This window comes from Eptatretus burgeri, chromosome 6 (assembly GCF_056783735.1).
Source record: "Eptatretus burgeri isolate ZD-2024b chromosome 6, Ebu_testis_v1, whole genome shotgun sequence".
NCBI lineage: Eukaryota > Metazoa > Chordata > Myxini > Myxiniformes > Myxinidae > Eptatretus > Eptatretus burgeri.
This window is the reverse complement of record NC_140966.1, coordinates 115,234,286-115,259,970: the sequence shown is the minus strand read 5'-3', so window position 1 is coordinate 115,259,970 and position 25,685 is coordinate 115,234,286. Positions and strand designations below refer to the sequence as shown.

Genomic DNA, 25,685 nt, shown 5'->3' with positions numbered 1-25,685 from the left:
AAACGAAAATGGAAACAAACGCACTCCAAATGAAGGAAGAAATGAAAGAGCTGCGGGGTGAGACGCAGAACATGGGCCGAAGCCTGCAGGCGGGCATGAAGGCCGTTACCAGGGAGTTTAAAATGGCGACTCCACGTGTGTGAGCGAACGAGCTGGGAGGGAGTGCAACGGCTGTCGGGCCCGCGGTGGAGGCTGGTAAGGAGAAAATAATTTGGGGGACGTGTTGGGCGAGAAGAGTGACGGTGACCGAGAGGGAAAAAAACTAATTGGGGTGACGGAGACGTGCACGAGGGAGATAACAAGGGAAGAGACGGAAATAATAGTTGAGACAAGGGAGGTAAAGGGTGAAGAGGTGACCGAGTTGGCAGAGACACGGGAGATGGGAACGATAGAGGGAAGACTACTCGATGAAGACGGGGTGGAAGAAACTAAAAACGAACACACACACACGGAGGTAGTGGAGGATAATGGGGGTGAGCTCGCGGAACGTGTAGGGACCCGGTGCGAGCAGCGGGATGGCCTCCTCCAGGAACAAGGGGAGGGAGTATGCCCCCTTGAAGCGAGTCACGACCAGGTGGGTTCGGTCGCGTCGAGCGAGTTCGGGGGGAGGAGTGCTGCGAACGGGTGCACGGAGAGCTTGGGGGGTATAGAGGCCCCGGAAACCCTTGTGGGGACACGAATCCCCAGTGTGGTTGTCCCGGTGTGTGTGGTGTCGAGGTGTGTGTTCACGAGTGTGGCGAAATGCGTGCTGCAACACACGCATAGCGCGGGTGCAAGGGCGTGTGTGAGAGCGACTGGGTGGGTGACAAAGACCCCGTGTGTGGAAGCGACCCCGTGTGCGAGTGGTGTGGTGGTAAGTGTGCAGAAGGGCGTGCTTCCCAGCACGCCGTGTGTGGATGAGACACCGCGAGCAAGTGCCCCCGCGTGTGTGAGTAGTATGGTTTGTGTGAGGGAAAGGCCGCGAGTGAGTGGAGCCACGTGTGCAAGGGTAATGGCATGCGTGAGTGAGCGGCCGAGTGTGAGAGAGACAGCGTGTGCAAGGTCGCTGTGTGTGAGGGAGATGTCGGTGGGCATGTGTGAACATGCAGCCGCGTCTCCCGGGGCGAATGTAATGGAGTGGAGTGTGAGCGTCGTAACACGCAGGTGTGCGTGGGTGGAATGGAGACGACGACGGCGACATGTGAGGGACAAAAGCCGGGTAGCGGCTGTAGCTGTTTCGGGGACCGTGCCGGGTTCGCCCAGCAGCGAGCGCGAGGTCCGTGCTGTGCAACGCACGAGGCCCCCACGTGCTCGCTTGCGGGAGTGAAGTCCCGGTCCGGAAACGCACGCGGTGGATTTGCCCATCCCACGGACGGACAAAGTTTAGGCAGGATTATGGATTTGGACCGGACGGGTTCTCCACGCGATCGTGTGTGCTTAGCTCCAACGGGCAAAGCACGTGTTCGGGTGGGGAACCCCTCGAGACGTGGGGCTTGTGTTTTTTTTATGCGCACGGTGGCGTCATGGCTGCACGTGGGGTTGGAATCCGGCAGGAGGGGTATCCCTGCCGGATGGTACCGTCCAAGGAGGGACGAGGTACACGTGCAGCTGCATGACTTCACGGGCAGGTGCAAAGTGCGCGAGCTGTGAGTTGCCGCGCTGGTGCTGCGCATGTGGAAAAAAAAAAAGCAAGCCTCACTTTCGGGTGAACAGGATTCCCGGGCAAGGGGTGGAAGACCCCCTTGCCTGGGCACAGGATGAAACTAGTTAGGGGGAAGGGTTAGCTTAGCTAGACCGGCTCCATGGGGCAGGGGTAAGTCCTCATGGGGCCAGTGGAATGGATTAGTTAGAGGGATTGTTAGTCAGATTTAGGTTGGGAAAATGGAGTATGGGATTATTTTGGAGACAGAGACAGACTTTGGATGTGTAGTGGGGACGTAGCTTAGCTACGTAGGTTAAATGGAACGTGCTATAGTTCAAGGGACGACGTGGGAGCACGAGTTAGTTAGGGGAGGTAGTTGGAAGGATGGCGGAGTTCAGCGGTGTGTGTGTTGAAGAGTTGTGAGGTGAGTACATGATGAGTGAGTGAGGCCAGCGGGTCTGTGTGAGTGGAGCCAATGGGGAATGCATGGTGCAATGAGTGAGTGGAGGAGGAGTGACTCCCGCCCCGGGGTCAGTGTAGAGTGAGTTAGGGGGTTAGTTAAATTGAAAAATGGAGGTCGTTTTGTTGTTGGTGTGAATGTAGGCTCGAAACCCATTTGGAGGGGTGCAGGAGCCCTGTTGACGGGCTGGGAGCGTGGCTGCGAAAGGTGAGTATCGCTGAGTGGGTACCCCGGGCACCAGGCTAGTCGGCCGTGGTCGGCCAAGGGCCCATGGGGGGGCCGGGATAGCGTAGTGGGCACGGGTGCGCCCGCTTGGTGCGGGGGCCCGGGGCGCCGTTAGCCGCGTGGGCAGTGTTGTGGGCACGGGTGACCCTCGGAAAGGGGCCTGGGAGGCCAGCCTGCCACATGTGCGTTTCAGGGGAGGTGCCATGGGGGGCACTCCCCGGTGTTTAGGGAGCTGGTAGGCTCGGAGGCAGTGTAGTGCCCGGGGGTGCCATAGCTGGAGATTCGGCAGAGGGTCGTGCCTGCCAAAGGGAGCCACGTGTCCCAGCCATGAGACCGTGTGAGGGCACGGAGAGAAAATTGGGGGGCAAGGCCCGAAATTGTGAGGACACCAACACAGGCGACGGGAATCTGGGTTGTTAGAACCAATAGCTTAAGCGCGAGGCGCTTGTTGAAAGCCCCGGGGTAGTTTAACAGTTAAATGGATAGGGTAGATTAGGAAGTGTACCCCTCCGCACCATCCATCCCCTCGCTCTCGTTGTGGGCCGCTGGACCCACTTTGGTTATAGATCGCTGAAGTCTGAGGAGGCCATCCTAGGCTTGAATTGGGCCTCGACACAGGACCCTAGCTCTCCCTTATTCCCCTCCGGGAAGGGAACGTAGATGTTGAGTGTAGGCTAGGTGACAGGATAGGTTAGCCGAACAAAGACGATAAAGGGGGTTAGGGGACGATTTATAGTGGGGAAGTAAAAAAGGAAATAAAACAACAAAAAAAAATAAGTGGGGGCTAAATTGGTTTTTCACAAATTAAGGGGGTGGGTATGGACGGTGACAGGCAAAGGCGATAGGTTGGGAGGGAGACCGTAGGGTAGGTCCGAGCCCGCCTTCCGAGTGGCCAGCACCACCGCACTCCCTCCACCAACCTCCACTGAACGGCAAAGGCTGGCCAACTTCATCGGCTGGCCGTGTTTTGCTTCAAGGCCTGTGCCGGCCACGTCATCTGCTGGCTGTGTCCCTTCAAGGCCTGTGCCGGCCAGATCGTCTGCCGGCTGTGTTTGCCTGTGCCGGCCAGATCGTCTGCCGGCTGTGTTTGCCTGCAATGGCCTTGTTCTGCAGGCTGTGGTTGCCTGCTCACCTTTGCCATGCCATGCCCACTGCCCTTGTTCACCAGGCCCGTTCAATTTTTGCTTTGCCCCCCCCCCCTGTTCCTAGCCATGTGCGCCAGGATCAGAAAGCAACAGTTTGCAAGCTGCGAGAACTGCCCTGTTGGCAGCTACAACACGGGCCTGCAGTGGCGGCCCGTGCACCGTGTTTGCGTCCATCCATTCATCCATCCATTCGTTGTGTTCATTGCGTGTGCCATTTGAGCTGGCACGGAGACTGCGGTTGTGCAGCCCATGCACCGTTGTGGTTCACTGCGTTCAGTTCAAAAGGGAAGGCCTTGGACTGCGTGTGAGCAGCCGGCCACGTTCCCTGTCACCTGCATTGTTTGAGCCAGAGACTGCATGCGAGCAGCCTGGCTCCCTGCTGACTGCTTTCTTTTTGCAGAGTTCATTGATCCTGGGCCATGGTTTAGTGTAAAATTTGTAAGTTAAGGTTAAGATGTACTGTACATATGAGTGCGCCCCCGGCATGTCTGTCTTAGCGCCGGCAATTTTATTTAAGTCGTCCGTGTGAGTGGGTTTGTTTAGGTAGTTACTCAGCCCTCAGGTTATTTATTTTGGGGACACGAATACCATGAATGTCGCACTCTGGGATCCGTAGGTAAAATGTACTAGGGGAGAACTACACATGATGGCACACGAAAATTTGACGACTCAGGACGAGTCTGTAAAAAGGGGAGGGGTAGAGTTGTGGTTGAGGAAATTCGCAAACCACCATTCAGGTCCCGTAGGTGAGATATCTCTGTAAGTATATGTGTAGTTAGCCCCAAACCCGTTGTTTAGAGGGAATAAATGTCATTCATTCGGGCTGCGACCCTTCAAGATAGCCGTTTTTCTGTTCTATCTTTATTTTGAGCCAACCACGTCTCAACAGCCATCACACAACAACCACCAACCGCAACGCCGCTTCACAACAACAACAACAACGCCAACAGCCACGACCTTTACCGTCACATCTCGCTCTCGCAACCATCGCATCACCGCCATTCCCGCGCCGCTTGTGGGCACCGATCCTGGACTCGTACAGGGCGCGCACCGAGCAGCGGGTGCAAAAAGCGGCCTTTCCGAGAAATCGGATCAAGAATGATTCACGCCCACTTCTATTCCGTCCTATCAGCGAGCGTGGGGCGATTTGGCCCCGCCTCCAGGCGCGTCTGAGTATAATCGATATATACAGATTCGAGGATCAGGAATGATCCACGCCCACTTTTCCTCTGTCCAATGAGCGAGCGTGGCTCCGCCCCGAGCCGATCCTGATCCAAAAATCTGCATTTGGTTTCTCCTGTCGCACTATAAAGCGCCGAGCGCGGGGCGAATCGGGGGAGAGTTGGAGAGTTGTGGCGGCGGCGAAATCAATCGAGAGAGTGTCTGTCGGGGTCCGGAGAGTCTGGAGAAGCCAAGGAGCTTTGTGGAGGTCTGCGCTCGTGTCAGAGTCGGGGAGCTGCGGAGAGGGGAGGCCGGGAACGCGGTCGAGGTCGCAGTGGAGTCGCTCGTTGCGGGACCCAAGCCAGCCAGATATCCTCTTTCCCCCGAGCATCAACAACCCCCTCCCCTGTTTCCCCCCGCGCTGAGATAGTGTGAGAAGGGGGCCCCGTTCCCACCCCATTCCAGGCAGTGCCAGCGAGGCCCGCGGAGTCGGGGCGCCGCCGCCATTTTGCGGCTCATCACCAGACGGGTAGGCTCGACGCGGTCTCGGCCCCAGGCCCGTCTGCCCCCTTTTCGTTGAGGGTGGCCCCTTTTTTTCTTTTGCTTTGGAGTATATGTGTTGTCGGCGCCGTCTGTGAAGTAAAACTGTGTAAGTGTTGCCGTGTGCTCGCGTAGTCGGTAGTAGATCTGCATTGTGTTTCTTTTGTTGCAATTGCTTTTGGTGCGTAATTGTTGTTTCTTCTTTTGTTACATTTGCTTTTGGTGCATAATTGTGGTAATTGTATATGTGTGCTTTCCGTTTGCCGCGGAATAAATGTGCTTCATGTTGAACTGTTTCTCCCGTTTCGCTTCGTCTTTTCTCTAATTGAATCTCCATCTTACTTCACGTAAAGGGTTGGTCGTGGGCTAAATACGCCCGATAATTAATCGGAACCGTCGAGGTTGACGATAACACCGCTCGGTTATCCCGATAGTGCGGAACGGGTCGCTTAAAGTGGCCCGTGTCCGAAGTGGACCTGCGGCGAGGTGCGATCGCCCGGTCTACCCTCCGTGTGGGTACTTAGGTAGGTCGAATTTGGCGAACAACCCTATCCCACGCGGGGGGCCGATTGGCACGATCGTGGTGAGGCCGAAAGGCCCACCCGTGACTAGTTCCCGGCGTTAGTCCGAGAGGGTCACGACGGGATTGTCCGTCCGGTGGGCGACGTGCCGCGATTCGAGTTACGTGGCCGCTCGCACGCCGGCGGGCGCGAATCCGCAACAATATATATATATATATATATATATATATATATATATATATATATATATATATATATATATATATATATATATATATATATATATATATATATATATATATATATGTGTGTGTGTGTGTGTGTGTATGTATCGCATACAAATTCCTGATCCCATCAAAGAATCCTATAATCGGACCTGGTAAATGTCCCGTATACCCAAGTCTACTTTGGAAAGGCAAAGTGTCTCAACGGTTTGAAAACCAGATCAAACAGACAGTGTCCCATTCTTACTATGCTGTTCAACCACGAGTGATTTTTACTACCAGCCGGTAGCTTCTGTCAGTCCAAAAAGATATTCTGTCCACCTCTCATTTAAGTAAGATTGTTTACCAATTTCAGTACCACTGTGATGCGAGGTATGTGGGCCACGCATCTTTGAGATTTAAGGATCGTATTGCACAACACGTCCCTTTGGGGATCAGACGGGGTCAGTCAACGGATAGGAACAGAGACAACCAACTTGGGCTTGTAAGAATGTACACAGTACAACTGTTCCCTGTGCCTCTGCAATTGGTTACCATTTACTGAATAATCCTCAGTGTGCAGAGCAATATTGTATCGGCTGGTTTAAAATCCCGAATGGAGGATGCAGTTTCGCTCACCTTCAAGCAATGGAGACCACATTCATCAGGTCAACCAATCCTATTCTTTGTTGACAGAAAGAATTTGTCTGAACTTTTTATCTATTTTGATGACAATGATGCCTTGACTGTGTGACAACTGTATCACAGTCACCGTTGAGTCGTCATGAAAACCACCCCTCCCCCCTCCCCCCCAAGGGCGTATCTACGGAAAATAGCGCTTATGGCAAGCACTGAAATTGCGCCCCTGTCCAAACATCTGGCACCCATCTTTTAGATAACTTTCCCATAATATCAGCTCAAAAATACAACCCAAGCTTGTTAATCTTTTAATTAACAAATTATGGCATGACATGAAAATTACAACTACACCTTCCTTTGCTTTCACTGATGCAAACTGGTCTATGATGTGCTCAAAGTCCACTTTTTCAGTTTCTTCTCTTTCTTCACTCAGCAGAGCAAGATCACAGTCTGCCTTTACCCATGGAGGCTCTCAAATACAAAAGTATTAGTTTTAACTTGCTGAATGATCTCTCACAGCTGGCGATGGAAACTGCGATGGTTAGCATTATCTGAATAGTAATGCGAAGATTGGGGAAGATGTTCTCATCTTCATGCTGAATAATAAATTTGAGAAGCTCTTCAGCTCTTCATATTGTTACGGTGCTGGGGTTGGCCGCCAACCGACCGCTCTGACGGAGCCGCAAGTCGAGTCGGCCCGACCGATCGCCCCCCGGATAACTCCGAGTTGACGGGTCCTTGTACAAGAACCGAAATACGCCAATGGGCAGATCACGTGGGGTAGGGTCGATTGCCAATCTTCAATGTACCTAAATACCCACGTGATCCAACTACTGGGGTATTCCACCCTCGACGGAACTCGTACGGAACAAACCGCTGAGGCGAGCCTGTCCCGTGCGCGATTCCGAGCGGCTTAATCACCGAGAACCGTCGATCCAAATGTCCCCATTTTACAACAAACCAATGGCTTTCTCACTGCCAACACACGGAATGCTCAGTCAATGAAGGAAGACGCGACGAGCTGAAAACATTTAACAATTGGGGTATTTATTAATAATAATGGGAAACTAGGGAAGCACGTAAGAGCAGAACTATTCCGACTATACGAAATGCAATGCAAAGATTTACAGCACACAAAGCACTTAACAATTTCCTACTTATTAGACGGGCCCACGGACACACGTACGTACACATACACACACCCAAGTAATGGTGGCTGAGGCCTTTACTAACGGGCTCCAGCTCGGAGGACAGGTGAGCTTAAACCCAGAACCTATCTCGAACCTCTCCACCTCGTGTGGTCTTCAAGTTGTTCGGACCCGGGCTCCAGCGACAGCGAGCTGGATCCAATCGCCGTGAGCCGCGATCCTTCCCGAGCTCCCGCGAATCCTCCCGCGCTTCTCAACATGTGCTGGTGAGACGAGGCGCCGATCCTTCCCGTCGATGCGTAGCTTCCCCGAGGAACCACCTCCAAGAAGGGGTCGATGAGTCGCACCAAGCCGGGAACCAAACGGAGAACAAAGAACTCCACGAACCAGGAAGAAGAAGAAGCCACCACTCGCAGCTCGAGCCGAGCGACAGGCTTAACTCTCTCCCAAACAAAGCAGCTCTCCAAAAAGCCTACCGAGCCAAGCAGGACCCGAAGCTCTGCTGAACAACTCCTCTGCAGAAGCAAAAAGCTTTCGAAGGCCTCAACCCTAACCCAAGCCAAACAGGACCCGAAGGTCTGCTGAACGACGCAGCCCTCAACTCCCAACACAAACCAAGAAAGGATCTCCTCTTTATCCTTCTCCGCCCCCTCCCCCGCGCCCGGCATGACTCATTCCCTCGTGATCCATCCCCCATCAACCACGGGTGGGAGGGAGTTGTTGACGTCATGAATCACGGGACGGCAGGGCTCTTCTTCCTCTTCGCAGAAGAGGGGGGAGGGACGTCTCCATTGTTCGCTCCAACTATTAAATCGATCCACAGCGCATCTAATCAATTTCTAAACATTTAAACAATGGAAGGTGAGCTATCTTGGGAACAAGCACTTATCGACATAGCTGACTAAAGGAAGCTGTATGTTGTGTGCAATCGAATTCCAAATTCGTAACACTATTTTCATGTCGGCCCGACTTGATAGCAACATTCTGCAATCCAAAATTTATTCATATAGCTGCTGTCTATCAACATCAGAGCTGTACAATTTGCCTAAATTTCACACTTCTTCTATAGGTTGTCACTGTCGGCGCCGTAACACAGTCCCTCAACATCGAGAAGGAACCCAAACTTGGCGTCAGTGTCGTGCAAACGAGCGAACCTTTCGTCCATTTCTCTGTGAAGACGGTTGAGTGTTCCCTTCATGACTCTTTCCATTTCCTCCTTGGCTGTTAACCCAGCGTCTCTCGAGTTCTCATCAGCCATTCATTTATTTCGTGTTTCAACTTCAATATTCCATTCTTGATAGAGACCGAGTCCTGCTCAGTTCCCCCCCCCCCTTCAAGTGGCACCCAGGGCATATGCCATACCTTAGGTGCGCCACTGTCTCCCCCCCCCCTCCCTACGAGCCTTCAGCTAATTCGTATTATGTTTCCGCCAGTACTTTGGTGATTCATCTCCACCGAATCATTATTCATGATGGTTCATTTCCAGCTAGTCATTATTCATGATGCTTTATGGTCCCACTAATCAGGTAATCCCGTCCTTTCTTTCTCTCAACCAATCAATGTTGAGCACATTACATTGTAAATTTATAAGTGAGACTTTGGTGCTTCTTCCTCGTCGACTTGCGGTTTTATCCTGAGGAGTGAAAGTCGAAAAGCTTTGATAATGTCTATTTTATTGAAATGCATATTTAAATTATTGAATAATTGATTAATTCCAGATTTAAAGTAAATAAATAATAATCGAAAAATAATTTAATTTCTCAATCAATTGCCGAATAGCATCCCAAAACCACCACCGTTTCATCCGAATCTGTAACTTTTTGAAAATGAAGTAATTAATCGAAAACTGAATAATTAATTGATTAATAAATAAATAAAAAATACCCTTTATAGCCAAATTGCTTGGTCACTGTCATGTCCAAATATCAGCTTCTGAGCTCAAAATGTGCCTGAGATATTGCCAGGATCAGAAATAAAATACATAATTAATAAATCGATAATAATCGTAATTAATCAATTAATCGATTAATCAAAAACTAAAAAGTACCGTTTTTGCGAAAGCACATCTTCACTTTCGTCCCCAAATTTCAGCTTCCTCGCTCAAAGGATGACTGAAATATTGCCCGGACAAACAAACAAGAAAATGAAATTGCTCGTTGAGCAAGGAATTGCCGGAATAACTTTGTCATATCTCCATGATCTCTGAAAAAACAAAAACCGGGAAATCAATTTGGTTCTTATAAGTCGATAGTTATAATGCTACTGTTTAATGCGTTATAGCACTTAGTTTGGTCATGATCATAACTTGGAAGTCAATCGGACTTGAAATGGCGTTTTTATCGCAATTTGAAACGTCTGACCCGACCTCCCTGACATTCGACCCCCAACCGCTAAGAAGGACGTTGGTGTGACACCCCAATGAGACATATGCTTGGATGTAGAATTGGAAGCTGCACATTTTGGATTTGGTTTGAGGTCGATACGACCATTTTAGCGGATGTTATTATGAAAATAAGAATTTCGTTTTTTCGGTAACCTTGACCTTTGCCCAAGATTAACCAAAAACGATGAGTGTCTAAGTTGGACCATGGCCGACGTCTGTACCCAGTTTGGTCATGATCACTGAAACGGTGTGGCTGCTGCAGGGTAAACAAACACACAAACAAACAGACAGACAGACAAGCCGGTAGGCGGGCATGGGTAGTCGCCTACCCAATAGAACCTGGCGCGATGGGCCCGTTCGATGGGGAATGACCTGAGGATTAAGCACAAGAAAATTCATGATTCTAGCTTCAAGGGTTAATGCTGCAGATTGTTTTTTCGTCAAAATACCCTCACATTTAGAGGTTTTTCAGCCGTTGCTCGGCAACGGAGGGGTCCATAGCAACGGTTCTTTCTCATACATAACTCGGATATACACTGAACCAACCATACTAGTTTCATGTATATCTGAGATATAACGTGTATGTATATCTGAGATCTGAGTCTCTGAGATATAACGAACTTCGTTTTTTAATTGTTTTTGACCAGGGTTCATTCAAAGTCTATCTTCTCCAACAGTTTTCATAGGATCCGGCTGGAAATTTTTGACAATATGGCTGAATGTACTGCCCACAGTTGCTCGTGGCCGATTTTTGAAAAATAAATTTTTTATGAATTTTCAAAAAATTCAAAGTCCCGTTGCTAGGCAACGGTGGTGTCCATAGCAACGGTTCTCATTTGCACACAACTTGGTCATGGTATGAACCAACCAACCAAGTTTCATTGAAATCGCCATTGTATTAACTTTATCACACGTGATAAAGCTGAATGTCTAAACTCGGTGTTTGCAGCTAAATCTTGTGTCCTAAACAGCATCACTATCTCTACCCACTTTAACCAGTCGCACCCAACTGTCCCTGGACTCTGTATCCTTTTCTCCTGACAAGGTGGAGAGCTTGCTTTCAAACCTCGAGTCAGATTCTGCAACCGGTCCAGACGGCATCAGCTCACGTGTCCTCAAAGCCTGCTCTTCTGCTCTTGCTCACCCTCTCTCTGTTCTATTCACCCTCTCATTTGCCCAAGGTCATCTGCCATCTGCTTGGAAATCTGCTTACATCACTGCCCTGCATAAAAAAGGTGCAAAAACAGATCCCTGTAACTACAGACCAATCAGCCTTCTCCCAATCATCAGCAAGGTTATGGAATCCATCATCGCTTCAGACATGAAATCCTTCCTCTTCTCCAATGGCTTGATTTCCAATCATCAATTTGGTTTCAGACAAGGTCACTCTACCCTGGATATGCTGCTTCTGCTCTCCCATCAATGGATGGAGGTCCTCAATTCCAGACAGGAAATCCGAGCCGTATCCCTGGACATATCACGTGCTTTTGACACAGTCTGGCACCCTGCACTACTCACCAAACTCTCTTCCCATGGTATTCAAGGCCATCTCCACTCATGGCTCGCAGACTTCCTCTCCTGTCGCAGTCAACGTGTGGCCTTAAATGGAGTTCTTTCATCCCCTCTTCCTGTGCAGGCTGGAGTTCCTCAAGGTAGTGTTCTGGGCCCTGTTCTTTTTCTGGTTTTCATCAATGATCTCTCGGACTCTCTGAAAAATCCTCTATTTCTCTTTGCCGACGACTCCACCCTCTGCCGTACCATCTGTCATCCCTCAGACCGGCAAGCAGCAGCTTCTTCGCTCACTGCAGATCTGGGTAAAATCACAAACTGGTCCAACACGTGGAACATATCTTTCAATCCAGACAAATCTCACACTCTCACTATGTCTCTTCGAAAGGACCATTTAGAAAACCCCCCATCCACTTTCTCAACAATCCTCTGGAAGAAGTCTTTTCTTTCAAGCTTCTGGGTCTCACTATCTGCCATGACCTTTCCTGGGAAAGTCACATTTCCAACCTCGCCTCAAAAGCCAGTCGCCGACTGGGAATCCTCTTCATGCAAAGTCCTTCCTCGGCCCTCTTGAGCTCCTGACCACTTACAAAGCTTTTGTCTGTAGCCTGATGGAGTACTGCTCTCCCCTCTGGGCTGGTGCTCCTGCCTCCCACCTTTCTCGGCTTCACGCTGTCGAAACCAGGGCATTTAAGATCATCGGCATCTCCCGCAATGAAGCTGAGTCTTTGGGCCTCTCACTCAATCACCGCAGGTTGGTCGGTGGTCTTTCTGTCTTCTACCGTCTCCTCTCCAGCCTTGCCCCCCCTGTTCTCTCTACGATTTGTCCCCACCACATTTCCACAGGGCGCTCAAAGTCCGCCAACAACCCCCTTCTGGTAAAACTACCAAAATCACGAATCACTGCTCATCTTCACTCTTTCATTCCTCTTTTTTCCCGCCTTTGGAATAAACTTCCTCACTCTATTCTTTCCCATTCTTCCCTCCAGGCTTTCAAAACAGCTGTTCACCACCACCTCTTATCTTCCCCCATCCAAATCCTCGATCTTTTCTACCCTCGATAATCCACCCAAGCCCACTTCCTTCATTTCTCCTACTTTCCTTCCTGAAAGTCCCTGTAATGTCCATCTTCTCTTCGCCATGTTCCCCGTCCCATCCCCATCCCTCTCCCTTCCACAGTTCACCTAATGTGTCTGTTCCCCACTGTTTTGTCCCTTCCACTCCCGCCCCTCTTGTCTCATGCCTCCTTGCTGTGAGTTGTGTGTTAGCTCTCATAAGAGCCTCGACCAAGGTATACAAAAAAACAAACAAAAAAAAAACTGAGCACTGGACCGAACAGAGGGACAGACAGACAGACAGACAGACAGACAGACAGACAGACAGACAGACAAACATATCGACGGAAATACTGATAATAAGGGTCGAACAAATTTCCCAAAAAAATTTTTTTGAATTTTTTTTTTTTCGACGAGATCGACTACCCAATTGGTGAAAACTAAAGTACACTAGATGACCCGTGAACCCGTTGGGTTCCCATTGTGACAGCGGTTGATAAAAAAAATCCTTTCAAAAAAAGAAAAAAAGAAAAGATAGCTCCAGCGAACTACACCGCTGAGGTTGTTTGCATTGATCAAATAATCCCGAACAGTACTTGACTGAATCGGTAATTGATTTTTTAAATAATTTTTTGTTGCCCAATTTGAACGAAACCTGATATTGCACACCGCAGGCGAATGGTGAGTAATGTGTCCCTAAAATTTTTGCGCTATCGTGTACTGTTTTGGCTGTATTTCGGGAGCATACATACATACAAGACAAGAGTTTTAGTAATATATAGATAAAGAAATTAATTAACTACACGATAAATACACGTTTCTTTGTTTTGCATCAAATCCAAACCGCTACACTGTTACGGTACCACAAAACACATCGATGATCGAGGTCTGGATCTTGAACACGAGGATGTCTCCGATACACCGTCCTGTCAATGGTGCACAAGAAGATCCGGAGAGGTAGCCGGGAAAATGACAACAAAAAGGAGGATAAACCTCCAGCTGTGCATCGATCCAATCACCTCGGTTCCCCTATGGCCAACACAATCTGCTTTTACAGTGTGCGCTTCGTGGAAAGATTATCCTTTTAGATTTGGTTTTGGCCTTAATTAAAAAATAAAACAAATCATTGTTCACAATCACCTTGGAAACAAAATGAGACAAAATTAATTTCCTGTTTCATGGTTAACTTTTGGAAATGCCAAATAAATAAATAAATAAATAGCCTTTTCCTTTCACGGGGAGCCTGGAAAACCATCCAGATCAGCCAAAAGGCGCTGAAATTACCTGAGATGGCTCGTATCGCAGCCGTTACGCACGTGGTGATTCCGTTGAAACTCAAGGAGAAACCATGATGGCTCGTGATGTTGCGGGTATAGCAGAGTCACACCACCCATCAGTCGGATCGCCACCAATGGCAAAGACAGTGGAGGGACGCACAAGCCAAAAACAATGAGAGTGTGAGATGTGAGATCTCTAGGGAGAGCAGGTTGTGCATTGATGAGAGAAGGCTCGGTTTCGCTTTGCAAACAGACACCTGGAGTTACACTTCCCTCTCTGGCCACGGAACGATTTCCCTGCCTCTAGTTTGAACTGCCCAGAATTCTGCACATCTCCACCTGCACATCCCTGATACAAAAAGTAAACTGTTCAGCCTGAAGGAGGTATGTCCTCTACCGAGTGTTCTCGTTTGTGATTGTTATCAAAATGGTTTCATTCTGATTGCTTGATTCTTGTATCCTTCCCCTGTGCCATTTTCTTTTCTTAAATACACTTGTTTTGAGGGTGGATTCTGCTATTTCTGCCTGCTACGTTTAGTGATTTCAGGTGGGTGTGGTGTGGTTTGAGTGCGATTGAAACTGCGCTCGTGACCAACAGTTTTCTCGGCCACATTAGATTAGGTCACGGGCGTCTATTGGTGCTTCACTCTGCTAATACCACAGTCCCATGAGTATTGTAACGTGGCCAACAGGGTCGGGAACTTCCTCGGGACAGTGGACTTAGTTGGCAGTTGCAGTCATTTTGACATGACCCGCAGCACCCGAACTAGGCAACCGGAACAGGCCCGCGGCTGTAGGCGTATTGTTCTGGTAATGTATGGACAGTACAGTTACCAAGTTAAAATTCCAGGATAAATTTGAAGCATCCTCATCATCTGAATATTTGAATGAAATTGTTGTACCTTCCCAAGTTGGTTTGTTGTGTTCACATTTCGAACGCAAAGAAGTTATTTGAACAATTCATTACAATCATCATTATTGTTTGTTGAATTTGCAAAAAACAAACAAACAAACAAACAAAAAAAAATACGTTCCAAGGATGTCCAAGCTGTCAGATTTTGTGAAGCACTCTTCTTTATCATCCTGAACACAACTTGTAAAGATATTGATGAAATTGTATGTTTCATATGGTATTTCTGTTTCCATATTTGTTTCAGTTCAAGTAAAAGGAATTTCTGAGAGTAATTATGGGTAGTGGAAAAAAATGGAAACACTAACAGAATGTCACTTAATCGGTTGTTGGGCCACCATGTGCATACAGGATGGCATGGAATCAACACGAGTCTGGAAGTATTCTTCTGGAATGTTACACCATTCTCTCACCAGTCCTCCAATTCACGTTGGTTTGATGGAAGCGGTGTTCGTCGCCTCTTCACACAGTCTCACATATTTTTTATGGGATTGCATCTGGCAGTAGGGAAGGCCATGAAAATGGATAACTTTGGCCTCATGCTCCTCAAACCACTCAGTGAGACAACACATGCCCTGTGGACTGGGGCATTTCATCCTGAAAGACACCCTTCCCAGAAATTTTCAGAGCAGCTTTGGGTGTTTTCATCACTCGATGATGAAACAAAAAACAGGAGATGTTTAAACATATCATTGTGCACAACCACATGTTTGTATTGCAGTGAAGAGTGCATGGGAAGACATGGCGATCCACTTTTGTATTTGTGCTTGTGCAAATACTGTCACGTCTGCATACATACTTTGTGGATGTGCGCACGTGAGTCAGTTCAAAACAGGTATACAGCAGAAGTCATGTGCCCTTAACACCCTTCTTTCCCATATCCACTTATATTATTACTTAAAATGGGTATCCCTTCATGGAGGCCAGCATTCGGCTGCAGGATAAAATGGCGGCCAGCCAAAATGGAGTGACGATGGATCTGGATGAAGTAACAGCTTGCTTGGACTGTCTTAAAACAAGCGAGGTAGCAATGTCAACAGGCCAAGCTCGCAGCTAACAACATTGAGCTGGCAATTGCAATGCCATAAGGCAACCCACCTGATAGATGAAATTATTGCAGCCTCGGTGGATGGTGCTGCAAGCTGGGCTGACCACAAAATGATTTGAGATTTAACCCCAAGCTGAACCTGCAGCTAAGATTGCATGCAGTATCTTGCAGGAGGCAAGACGGCACAGACAGACAAACAACTCTGGTTCTGACAGCAACATCTTATCTGTGTGGAAGGAGGGGGTGTCTCCGTGTGGAGGGAAAATCTGGCATGACCTGTGAATTGGTCATTACATGCATCGTTTGGGGACAAGCCGAGAGGACAATGGTGTCAGAGAAAACTACAGCAGGCACAGCGAGAGGATCAGGAGAAAAGGCAGCAGTAGATTTGACAACGGTAGGATCAGCATCGATGTTGGTGGAAGGGGTAATGGAGGGAGTTCTGGTGCGGCCCAGAATAGCTCCCAGAAAATGGCGTCACCAGAAATGCTGCAACCGAGAAGAGTGCAACCAGGGGCAGCATAGCTGTCTGAGATGCAGCTACCTGTGGTGTGACTGGGATCAGGAAAGTTGGAGGTCACTCCAGTGGAGTTGGAGATGTAACTTGAGTTAGACAGACTCAAATGGTAATGTAGCATCAGACTCTAGAACAGTTACAGGGGGAGTGTCAGCATTTGGAAGAGTGTCACTGGAGGTGGATTCACAGACAGCGGGGATAGCAAAAGGAGGGGTAGGAGATGACAATGAGATTGAGAAGGAAATGAAACTGACAGCAGTCACTGGAAAAGTGGAGATAAAAAAGTAGAGATGGAGAAAGCAGTAGAGATGTGGAGGAAAGAAGTGGAGCTTGAGCTGAAAAAGAGTGGCGCAATGGTGAGGATAAAGATGACAGCAATGGCAGTGGTCGGAACACAGAGCAAATGTGGCTGCCGTGGTAGAGCTAGGCTAAAGAAAGCTATGAGGACACCAGACAGACAAACTGAATAGGCCTTAGGGATGGACAGTAGTGATGGTCAGTCTAGGAGTATGGACAGTGAAAAGAGCAGAAAAAGACAGGGTACCAGCAGCAGGGGAAGAGTGAGGACAGCTGTGGCCATCAGGCCAGAATTTCCAGGGAAGACAGGTGGCAAGGCCACAGGTCAAGCAAGCCATCACTGGGGGAGAGGTAATAAGGGGACAGGGAGTGTAGAGTAGGTGGCTTCTGCTTTGCCTCATCAGTGTGTACAGTGAAAGTGGTAATATGATTGGGATGGTTATCCCATGAACATACAAACCCATAGCGAAAGCCCCTTTCCCAGGACCATCTGATTCCATCTACACATCTCCCCATTATGTATGTCCCTGGTGTTGGTGGGTGGTGGGTGGGATGCAACGAGAGGGTGTATTGCACGCTCACAAACTAGCGACCACATGGGTAGCAAATGGGGAATACCTTTACCAATTCTCAAATAGGCGAAACTCACGAATATGGTGTGTGTGTGTGTGTGTGTGTGTGTGTGTGTGTGTGTGTGTGTGTGTGTGTGTGTGTGTGTGTGTGTGTGTGTGTGTGTGTGTGTGTGTGTGTGTGTGTGTATTTTCATTATGATTAAAAATTATCGTTAATAAATTGTCAGCTCATGAGCCTGCCTTTTCTCTTAACATCTTGGTGGGAAAGCCAGTTTAAACAAACACAAACACAAAACAAACACCAGTTTAAACAAGAGGCCACATGACCATTCACATGCTTAATTAAAACCAAACGAGCAGATCGCTCGTTTGCATCCTAGTGTGAGATTGGCTGTCATGACTATCACCTGAGATGGCCCAGACATGTTGCAATAGTTTCAGTAACTTCAGAGTTCAATGCAAAACGATAAATAAAACGTGGAACTGATACCGAGTGGTTTTTAAGATTGGAAAAGGAAGCATTTTCATGGCAAAGCCAAACATAGAGCTCTTAGGGTCCAGGAGTTACTGCATGGAAACCCTGATAAAACTTCTCTGAAGAGTACAAAAAGATATCAAAATGAAACAAACCTCAATATCAGCAACTTCATCTGCTGGTTTCCACATCCACGAAATGAAGATCAAGCTGCTTTCATCTGGATGAACAGATAAGGTGCAGTTGATGATAGCGTTTTCTCCAGGAGAGACTTCGATGTTCGTGACGACAGCTTGGCTGATGGGTACTTGATGGAGAGATCACAACGTAATTCACCTTTTGGAAGAGTTGTATTATCATTCTACAACAAAATAGAAATTTCATTCGATATGAATACAACAACCTCCAAGCTCAAACAAATCAAAGCCAAAGCTGTTCCAAGGTGGACACTTATTCAAGAAAAACGATTTTATTGGTGCAAAATGCAGTGACATGATGCCAAATAATCGCCATGAAGGCCAATCACAGTCAGATGCTGCTTCAGCAGCAGGGTCCGGTGATATATCGACATACCGGTTATATCAGTATAATTTTTCGCATCTACATACCCTATTGGAAATTTGAATATACCGGTATACCGAAAAAATTTGGTATTTAAAAATATATAATGATAAAAATAATAGTCGTGAAATAAAATCAGTATATCTACAAAAAAAATTCAGTTTATCCCCGGGAAGGTGGGGCCTCTGCCCGCTCGGCATGCCTGGCTTTAGGGACGTGTTCCCAACCTTTAGTGCCGATCTTCAAATATAAAAGCAGAGGGAAACTTGAGGGGGAGCACTCGGGAGAGTGCAAAACCTCCGCCGCCAATACTGCTGGGTCACTCAAGTGAACCTTATATCTTATTCATTCAATATGATGTCAACAGTACTGACAGTTATAGTTCTTTTCTCCAACATTTTTTTTTGGGGGGGGGGGGGTTGGAAATCACTTAAAACATGAAGAAATGCAAAAAAAGAAATCGAAATTTTGTTGAAAAAAAAGTTGCAAAATTTTTTTTTTCTTTAACAATTTTTGAGGGGGTTGGAAATCACTTAAAACATGTAGAAATGCAAAAAAAAAAAATCTCTTACAATTTTTTTTTTGGGGGGGGGGGCGGGCGGACCAAGTCCAAAATCTAATGGCATGATCCTTGGACCATACCTAACCCCCCCCACCAAGTTTCGTCGAAATCCGTCGAGGAGTTTTTCCGTAATTCTGTTCACAAACAAACAAACAAACAAACAGAAAGGGGTGAAACCAGTAACCTCCGATCTTCGATGGCAGAGGTTAAAAATCACAGAGGGGTGAAACTTATTCTTAAACTACAGCTAATCAACACGACACCACCTCCTCGTGTGGTGACACGTAACACTTAAACTCACAGGTTCCCGATTTAATCACATCAAGATGCCTCCGACATGTCCATGGACCAAGTTACTCCATTCAATGCTAAATTCCCGATTAAATTCTTCCATTCACCCCCACAACCGTAACAGTATGTTAAACCTTCCATTTTCTGCATCTGGCATAACTGAAGATATGTTGTTTAAATTTCAAAATTAAACAACAAATGTCATCCTCAAATTGAAATTGCCCGGACGTACAAAAAAAAACTTTCAAACCGCGTGCCAGAAACAACAACCACACAGGCCGTTACTTCGCTCTCGCATGCCCGTACATGTGGGCCTGAAGGTGCGGGCCTGTACATGCGGGCCCGTACGTGCGTGGCCGTACGTGCAAAAATTTTTTTTTAAAGATTTGTGACGTCAATCCTGACGTCATAGCACTGTGTCCTGTCATTGGTTGGCAAATAAATGGCCGTAACTTGGGAACCACTTTTCCGATTAACATCAAACCTTAAAAAGGCACATCCACAGGTCCACAGCAATATTCCTGGCAAGTTTCAATTACATCGGACCAGTGGTTGTCGAGAAACAGTGGTCGCAGACACACACACACACACACACACACACACACACACACACACACACACACACACACACACACACACACACACACACACACACACACACACACACACACACACACACACACATTGCTGGAATTACAGATAGACTAGCATAACCCACGCTCTGTGTGACATGTTGGGGTGGGTGTGTTTGAGAAAGGAACTGATGCAGAGTATCAGTAGTAATTTTACTTTAATGCAGTAAGTGGAATACGATTTCACCGTTTCAGAACCATTTTATTTACCTTTTTTTGTACCATGCACCTCATATGGTCTTTGAGATAATGTAAGCCGAATATCACGTTACTCGAGCGCAGAACAAAGTGGAAGATAGCGCGACACGAAACCACAAACTCAGAAATAATATTCCTATAAGATGAGGGTTCCTTTGATTTCCGCATACCCTCAACCCTGAGTCAAGACCCCCAAATCGTCTTCCTTTGACAAGTAATAATAAAGTTACGGCTCTTTTTGTGTTTTTATGATATTCGTGAATTGTGACAGTGGCCATCTTGGATTCTGAATTTCCTCAAGTGAGATTGTCTGGAACTTTACTCCCTGGTGTTGTATAGACATGAAAGCAACTTTCCTGAAGAAAAAAAAATCAGCTTTCAACATTTTTTTTTAGGTTTAAACTAATGCCCTGTGCTACTATACCCCTTGACCTGGTGACCTAATATACCCATTTGACCTTTTTGAACCCTTTAGTCTGGGAGTCAGCTCTCAGAAAGGGCCCGAAAAATGGAGTTTGTTACACCCCCCCCTCTCCCTCCCACAACATTAGTTTTCTGGTATTGTTAGATAGGGCTATCTTTCAGCTTTCATATGAGACTGGGTGTCACCTTATTTCGGAGCTTTTAAGGAAGATACAAGCAATTTTTTTTTCACAAATGCATCAAATATTGCTGCAGCCCCAAAATAACAGAGAAAATGAGACACTAATGAAGCCTTTTCAGTTTAGAAACTTTCAAATGGTGATAAAATCAAATATTTTATTGAAAAACCTCATTCTTGTTACACTCATGTCACAAAACAAAAAAGAGCATTCCTATTTCCTCAAATTAAACCATTAAAAGGCACATTTGCCTGACCTGCTCGACTTGAAAATGTTGATTAAATGCAGGAATCCTAAAGTTTGGAAAATATGATCCAATGATCTTCCTCTTAAACAGAACTATGACGATGTTGATCTGTATAAAATGATTACCCGACCTTTGTAAATATACAATGATCTCTTACAATTTTTTATAGACTTTATAGGACTTCCTTCTTCTGACATAACTTCATTCCTTTTACAAACATGAATGACTCATTCTTCAATATCCTTGGAGATGATTATACATACCCTCCAAGGGCAATCGAGAAAAATGCTTTGGAAAAACCCGACTACAATATACTTCACCATTGTAACAAATGATGCACAAATTAAAGAAAGTGTATCATTGCTCATGTCTACCATTAACTAAAATTAACAAGGAAAAGAGCAATCAGAGATTGAATACCCTCATGAGGAGTTGTTTTGTGTGGTGTGTTATTTGGTTTTTGTGTAGTTTTGTTTGGTGTTTGTATACTGGTGTGTGATTGAATTAATTATAGAAACCGGCTGTTAAATAGAAACCAAACTGTTAAACAGAAATGGAGCTGTTAAATAGAAACCAAACTGTTAAATAGAAACCAAACTGTGACATAGAAACCGAGCTGCAAAATAGAAACCTTGCTGTGAAATAGAAACTGAGCTGTTAAATAAAAACCAAACTTAAATAGAAACCACGCTGTTACATAGAAACCAAGCTGTTAAATAGAAATGGAGCTGTTAAATAGAAAGCAAACTGTTACATAGAAATGGAGCTGTAAAATAGAAACCACGCTGTTACATAGAAACCAAACTGTTAAATATAAACCGAGTTGTGAAATAGAAACCGCGCTGTTAAATAGAAACCGCGCTGTTAAATAGAAACTGCGCTGTTAAATAGAAACCGCGCTGTTAAATAGAAACCGCGCTGTTAAATGGAAACCGTGCTGTTAAAGTGACACCGCGCTGTTAAATAGAAACTGAGCTGTGAAATAGAAACCTCGCTGTCAAATAGAAACCAAGCTGTAAAATAGAAACCGAGCTGTAAAATAGAAACCGCGCTGTTAAATAGAAACCGAACTGTTAAATAGAAACCGAGCTGTTCAATAGAAACCGAGCTGTTAAATAGAAACCGAGCTGTCAAATAGAAACCGCGCTGTTAAATAGAAACTGTGCTGTCAAATAGTAACCGAGCTGTGAAATAGAAACCGAGCTGTGAAATAGAAACCGAGCTGTTAAATAGAAATCGCGCTGTAAAATAGAAACCACGCTGTAAAATAGAAACCACGCTGTTAAATAGAAACCGTGCTGTGAATAGAAACCAAGCTGTTAAATAAAAACCGAGCTGTTAAATAGAAACCACGCTGTAAAATAGAAACCGTGTTGTTAAATAGAAATCGTGCTGTTAAATGGAAACCGTGCTGTTAAAGTGACACCGCGCTGTTAAATAGAAACTGAGCTGTGAAATAGAAACCGCGCTGTCAAATAGAAACCAAGCTGTAAAATAGAAACCGCGCTGTGAAATAGAAACCGAACTGTTAAATAGAAACCGAGCTGTTAAATAGAAACCGAGCTGTTAAATAGAAACCGAGCTGTCAAATAGAAACCGCGCTGTTAAATAGAAACTGTGCTGTCAAATAGTAACCGAGCTGTGAAATAGAAACCGAGCTGTGAAATAGAAACCGAGCTGTGAAATAGAAACCGAGCTGTTAAATAGAAATCGCGCTGTAAAATAGAAACCACGCTGTAAAATAGAAACCACGCTGTTAAATAGAAACCGTGCTGTGAATAGAAACCAAGCTGTTAAATAAAAACCGAGCTGTTAAATAGAAACCACGCTGTAAAATAGAAACCGTGTTGTTAAATAGAAACCGAGCTGTTAAATAAAAACCGAGCTGTTAAATAGAAACCGTGCTGTTAAATAGAAATTGAGCTGTTAAATAGAAACTGAGCTGTAAAAAGAAAACGAGCTGTTAAATAGAAACCGTACGGTGAACTAGAAACCGAGCCGTTAAATAGAAACCGTGCTGTAAAATAGAAATTGCGCTGTTAAATAGAAACCGTGCTGTTAAATAGAAACCGCACTGTAAAATAGAAACCAAGCTGTGAAATAGAAACTGAGCTGTGAAATAGAAACCAAACTGTTACATAGAAATGGAGCTGTTAAATAGAAACCAAACTGTTAAACAGAAATGGAGCTGTTAAATAGAAACCACGCTGTTACATAGAAACCAAACTGTTAAAAAGAAACCAAACTGTAAAATAGAAATGGAGCTGTTAAATAGAAACCAAACTGTTCAATAGAAATGGAGCTGTTAATTAGAAACCACGCTGTTACATCGAAACCAAACTGTTAAATAGAAACCGCGCTGTTTAATATAAACCATGCTGTTACATAGAAACCAAATGTTAAATAGAAATGGAGCTGTTAAATAGAAACCAAACTGTTACATAGAAATGCAGCTGTTAAATAGAAACCAAACTGTTAAATAGAAATGGAGCTGTTAAATAGAAACCACGCTGTTACATAGAAACCAAACTGTTAAATATAAACCGAGCTGTGAAATAGAAACCAAACTGTTACATAGAAATGGAGCTGTTAAATAGAAACCAAACTGTTAAACAGAAATGGAGCTGTTAAATAGAAACCACGCTGTTACATAGAAACCAAACTGTTAAAAAGAAACCAAACTGTAAAATAGAAATGGAGCTGTTAAATAGAAACCAAACTGTTACATAGAAATGGAGCTGTTAAATAGAAACCAAACTGTTAAATAGAAATGGAGCTGTTAATTAGAAACCACGCTGTTACATCGAAACCAAACTGTTAAATAGAAACCGCGCTGTTTAATATAAACTATGCTGTTACATAGAAACCAAATGTTAAATAGAAATGGAGCTGTTAAATAGAAACCAAACTGTTACATAGAAATGCAGCTGTTAAATAGAAACCAAACTGTTAAATAGAAATGGAGCTGTTAAATAGAAACCACGCTGTTACATAAAAACCAAACTGTTAAATATAAACCACGCTGTAAAATAGAAACCAAACTGTGAAATAGAAACCATGCTGTAACATAGAAACCAAACTGTGAAATATAATCCGCGCTGTTTAATAGAAACCACGCTGTTACATCGAAACCAAGCTGTTAAATAGAAATGGAGCTGTTAAATAGAAACCAAACTGTTACATCGAAATGGAGCTGTTAAATAGAAACCAAACTGTCAAATAGAAATGGAGCTGTTAAATAGAAACCGGGCTGTTAGATAGAAACCGAGCTGTTAATAGAAACCGAGCTGTTAAATAGAAACCATGCTGTAAAATAGAAACCGTATTGTGAACTAGAAACCGAGCCGTTAAATAGAAACCGTGCTGTTAAATCGAAACCGAGCTGTTAAATCGAAACCGAGCTGTTAAATAGAAACCACGCTGTAAAATAGAAACCTTGCTGTGAAATAGAAACTGAGCTGTGAAATAGAAATGGAGCTGTTAAATAGAAACCAAACTGTTAAATAGAAATGGAGCTGTTAAATAGAAACCAAACTGTTACATAGAAATGGAGCTGTTAAATATAAACCAAACTGTCAAATAGAAATGGAGCTGTAAATTAGAAACCACGCTGTTACATCGAAACCAAACTGTTAAATAGAAACCGTGCTGTTAAAAAGAAAATGAGCTGTTAAATAGAAACCGAGCCTTAAATAGAAACCGTGCTGTTAAATAGAAATTGCGCTGTTAAATAGAAACCGAGCTGAGAAATAGAAACCGCGCTGTAAAATAGAAACCTTGCTGTGAAATAGAAACTGAGCTGTGAAATAGAAATGGAGCTGTTAAATAGAAACCAAACTGTTAAATAGAAATGGAGCTGTTAAATAGAAACCACGCTGTTACATAGAAACCAAACTGTTAAATAGAAATGGAGCTGTTAAATAGAAACCAAACTGTTACATAGAAATGGAGCTGTTAAATATAAACCAAACTGTTACATAGAAATGGAGCTGTTAAATATAAACCAAACTGTCAAATAGAAATGGAGCTGTAAATTAGAAATCACGCTGTTACATCGAAACCAAACTGTTAAATAGAAACCAAACTGTTAAATAGAAACCGCGCTGTTTAATAGAAACCACGCTGTTACATAGAAACCAAACTGTTAAAAAGAAATGGAGCTGTAAAATAGAAACCAAAGTGTTACATAGAAATGCAGCTGTTAAATAGAAACCAAACTGTAAAATAGAAATGGAGCTGTTAAATAGAAACCACACTGTTACATAGAAACCAAACTCTTAAATATAAACCAAACTGTTAAATAGAAACCGCGCTGTTTAATAGAAACCGAGCTGTGAAATAGAAACCGAGCTATTAAATAGAAACCATGCTGTTAAATAGAAACCATGCTGTTAAATAGAAACCGAGCTGTTAAATAGAAACCGAGCTGTTAAATAGAAACTGTGCTGTTAAATAGAAACCGCGCTGTGAAATAGAAACCAAGCTGTGAAATCGAAACCGTGCTGTTAAATAGAAACCGAGCTGTTAAATAGAAACCGCACTGTTAAATAGAAACCGCGCTGCTAAATGGAAACCGCGCTGTTAAATTGACACCGCGCTGTTAAATAGAAACCGAGCTGTGAAATAGAATTCGAGCTGTTAAATAGAAACCGTGCTGTTATATTGACACCACGCTGTTAAATAGAAACTGAGCTGTGAAATAGAATTCGAGCTGTGAAATAGAAACCGTGCTGTTAAATAGAAACCGCGCTGTTAAATAGAAACCGTGCTGTTAAATAGAAACCGCGCTGTGAAATAGAAACCAAGCTGTGAAATCGAAACCAAGCTGTGAAATCGAAACCGAGTTGTGAAATAGAAACCGTGCTGTTAAATAGAAACCGAGCTGT

The 25,685-nt window shown here is 45.1% G+C and overlaps 1 protein-coding gene across 9 annotated transcripts in view; it reads right to left on the bottom strand.

Moving 5' to 3' along the window:
* The window catches only part of LOC147025673 (myelin protein zero-like protein 2), a 72,222-nt gene that overhangs the window by 17,897 nt on the left and 28,640 nt on the right, over window positions 1-25,685 (bottom strand). For all 9 annotated transcript variants that reach the window (XM_085886911.1, XM_085886906.1, XM_085886905.1 and 6 more), the window contains one exon: window positions 17,862-18,013. In XM_085886911.1, coding sequence (XP_085743037.1) covers window positions 17,862-18,013 — 152 coding nt within the window. The remainder of the gene's footprint in view (window positions 1-17,861; window positions 18,014-25,685) is intronic.